Source organism: Penaeus japonicus, unplaced genomic scaffold (assembly GCF_977035675.1).
Source record: "Penaeus japonicus unplaced genomic scaffold, GWHDUDI00000001_assembly GWHDUDI00000017, whole genome shotgun sequence".
NCBI lineage: Eukaryota > Metazoa > Arthropoda > Malacostraca > Decapoda > Penaeidae > Penaeus > Penaeus japonicus.
The window spans coordinates 17,050,020-17,052,928 of record NW_028234419.1 but is presented as its reverse complement, the minus strand read 5'-3'; the positions used below and the strand labels follow the sequence as shown (position 1 = coordinate 17,052,928).

Below are 2,909 nucleotides of genomic sequence, written 5' to 3'. Positions count from 1 at the left end.
TGTATTACATGAATCTGCTATAATTATAGAGGGCACTCTATAATTATGCTGTAAACAATGGGGAATATTGCGCCATCTATCGAGAGAACATAACAGCGTATGCATGTAATTCATTGAGGGTTTCCAGTCCACAGCTCGTTTACAATTTCTTTGTAAAATTCCCATGTCAGAATAAATATTTTGATATAGAGGGTAAGAAGCCCTTAAAAAATAAAAAATCAATAACAGCAAATCTTCTAATTACAGGAGAAGATTAACCTTCCAAAAATAAGTACTACATACTCAGACATACGAAAATCATATAAAAGAAAAGAAAAAAAAAAAGAAAAATCGAAAGAAGAAAGTAAAAAAGAAAGAAGTAAAGAATAATAATAATAATAGAATCAGGGAATATAGACTGTATATAGGTTAAAACCCTCAATAAGAAGAAAGAAGATATAGTGTACTATTGATTTATATCATATTATTTCAAATACCTGTTATAGGTGCATATATAGCTGAAAGGCACTCAATAGGTGTGTATTGATCTTCAATAAGAAGGTTACTGCACACTACATGGGACTTGTTTAATGAATGAAAAGGTATGCTATGATCAGATTTCTTAGCCACTACATACATCTGTAGGTAATCATGCCAAATATTAAAAATTTTACCTCCCACTATATGAAATAAATTACTATCAGTGGCAATTAGCACCAACTCCTATTCTAGATAAAAATTGATTATTTTTTATATTGCAAGTAATTGATATTAGCTTAATGGAACATCTAACCATATATATCAATGCATGAAATTTTACAGACTCCAGAATCCTTACCGCCTCGTATCTTCCAGTAAGAAGTCCGCTTCCAGTGAATGATGGTTGTTTTTAATGGTGGTTGTTTTTCCTTGTCCACACATAACAAACATGGCCATGTATGGCGTCGTCATTCTGTCTGAAACTGTGATCCTACAGCACGCCATCTAACGTGTACTGTCAAAATTGAAAAAAAAAAGAAAAAAAAAAAAAAAAAAAGAGAGAGAAAACAAAACAAAACAGACGACGCATCAGTGACCGCAAAGTTATCTAACGGGAAGCTAACCAATTACTAAATATCAATCTAACTTCCATTAAAGAGGCAATTCTTTCTGCCACCTGGTGATGGATGCTGCTGAAGGGCCATGTGAAAATGTTGACAAAGAAGAACTAGATCAGGCAAAACCCGATACATTTGAAGTGTTTCAAAATGCCTTTATTGTGCCAAGATATTTTGTATGGGTACTGTCAAATATTATTAATGGTAGGGCGCAATCTCCACCCCACCCCCCTCCCCATCGCAAAAGCGAATCAATTGAAACCAGTTGCAGAATGTTTAACCCATACTTGCGTTTTCCCAAACCATTTTTATATACACTTTATTGATAAATAAAAATAATAATGTGTCTTTTCCTAAATTACGAGACTGGCTTTATCAATATCGCTGTAAACAAATTGTAGCATCGGGTCCATATGAGTGTGATAAAAGTATTACGGTTTTATGAGGGGACATTCTGCCTGCATATCCTGTAACCGCTTTCTGAAGATGGTGCTTGGTAGGTGAGTGCCATTTACGGCTCTCTCTCTCTCTCTCTCGGCATATATATATATATATATATATATATATATATATATATATATATATATATATATATATATATATATATATACATACATATATATATATATATATATATATATATATACACACACACACATATATATATATATATATATATATATATATATATATATATATATATATATATATATATGTGTGTGTGTGTGTGTGTGTGTGTGTGTGTGTGTGTGTGTGTGTGTGTATGTGTGTGTGTGTGTGTGTGTGTGTTATATATCATAAACCATAAATACATTGTCATTATATTGTGTTGATATCATTGCTCTATTATGTGTTCTACTTAATATTCATCAAAGCGACAACTACACCAGAGTGTTGTGTTAAAGAGGATAATCTTTAACCTGGAGGTCAAAATAAAAATAAAATATTTGCTTGGTAGGATGAAAAAAATATGAATTTATATTTGCATTGAAGAAACGTTTATATTTAATTTCTATCATATCATATATCTATCGTGCTCAGCTAAGATAACCTTTCAGTGCTACATGATTAATTAATTAAAATGCTTTTTCCTATACACTTAAAAAACTCGATGAATATAAATTGAATAATTTTCTAAGAAAAATAAAACACCTCGTCCGCTGTGCAACGACCGACCCGCCATCGCCTCATCAGCATTGCAACCGCCCTGCCCCACATCACCTTGTCAGCTGTGCAATTGCCCTAACCCACCATTGCCTCGTCAGCCGTGTAATCGCCCTGACCCACCATCGCCTCATCAGCATTGCAACCGCCCTGCCCCACATCACCTTGTCAGCTGTGCAATTGCCCTGACCCACCATCGCCTCGTCAGCCGTGCAACCGCCCTGACCCACCATTGCCTCGTCAGCCGTGTAACCGCCCTGACCCACCATTGCCTCGTCAGCCGTGCAACCGCCCTGACCCACCATTGCCTCGTCAGCCGTGCAACCGCCCTGATCCACCATTGCCTCGTCAGCTGTGCAACCGCCCTGCCCCACATCACCTTGTCAGCTGTGCAACCGCCCTGACCCACCATCGCCTCGTCAGCCGTGCAACCGCCCTGACCCACTATTGCCTCGTCAGCCGTGCAACCGGCCTGACCCACCATTGCCTCGTCAGCCGTGCAACCGGCCTGACCCACTATTGCCTCGTCAGCCGTACAACCGGCCTGACCCACCATTGCCTCGTCAGCCGTGCAACCGGCCTGACCCACTATTGCCTCATCAGCCGTGCAACCGCCCTGACCCACCATCGCCTCGTCAGCCGTGCAACCGGCCTGACCCACTATTGCCT

The 2,909-nt window shown here is 38.7% G+C and overlaps 1 protein-coding gene across 1 annotated transcript in view; it reads right to left on the bottom strand.

Annotated features, from left to right (window-relative positions):
- LOC122257242 (uncharacterized) overlaps nt 1-2,366 on the bottom strand; it is a 22,146-nt gene extending 19,780 nt beyond the window's left edge. The window contains exons 1-2 of the mRNA XM_086545782.1: nt 2,328-2,366; nt 477-618 (exon numbers count right to left, since the gene is read on the bottom strand). Of these exons, the coding sequence (XP_086401908.1) occupies nt 477-618; nt 2,328-2,366 (181 nt within the window). The remainder of the gene's footprint in view (nt 1-476; nt 619-2,327) is intronic.
- Between the last annotated feature and the right edge of the window lie 543 nt (nt 2,367-2,909).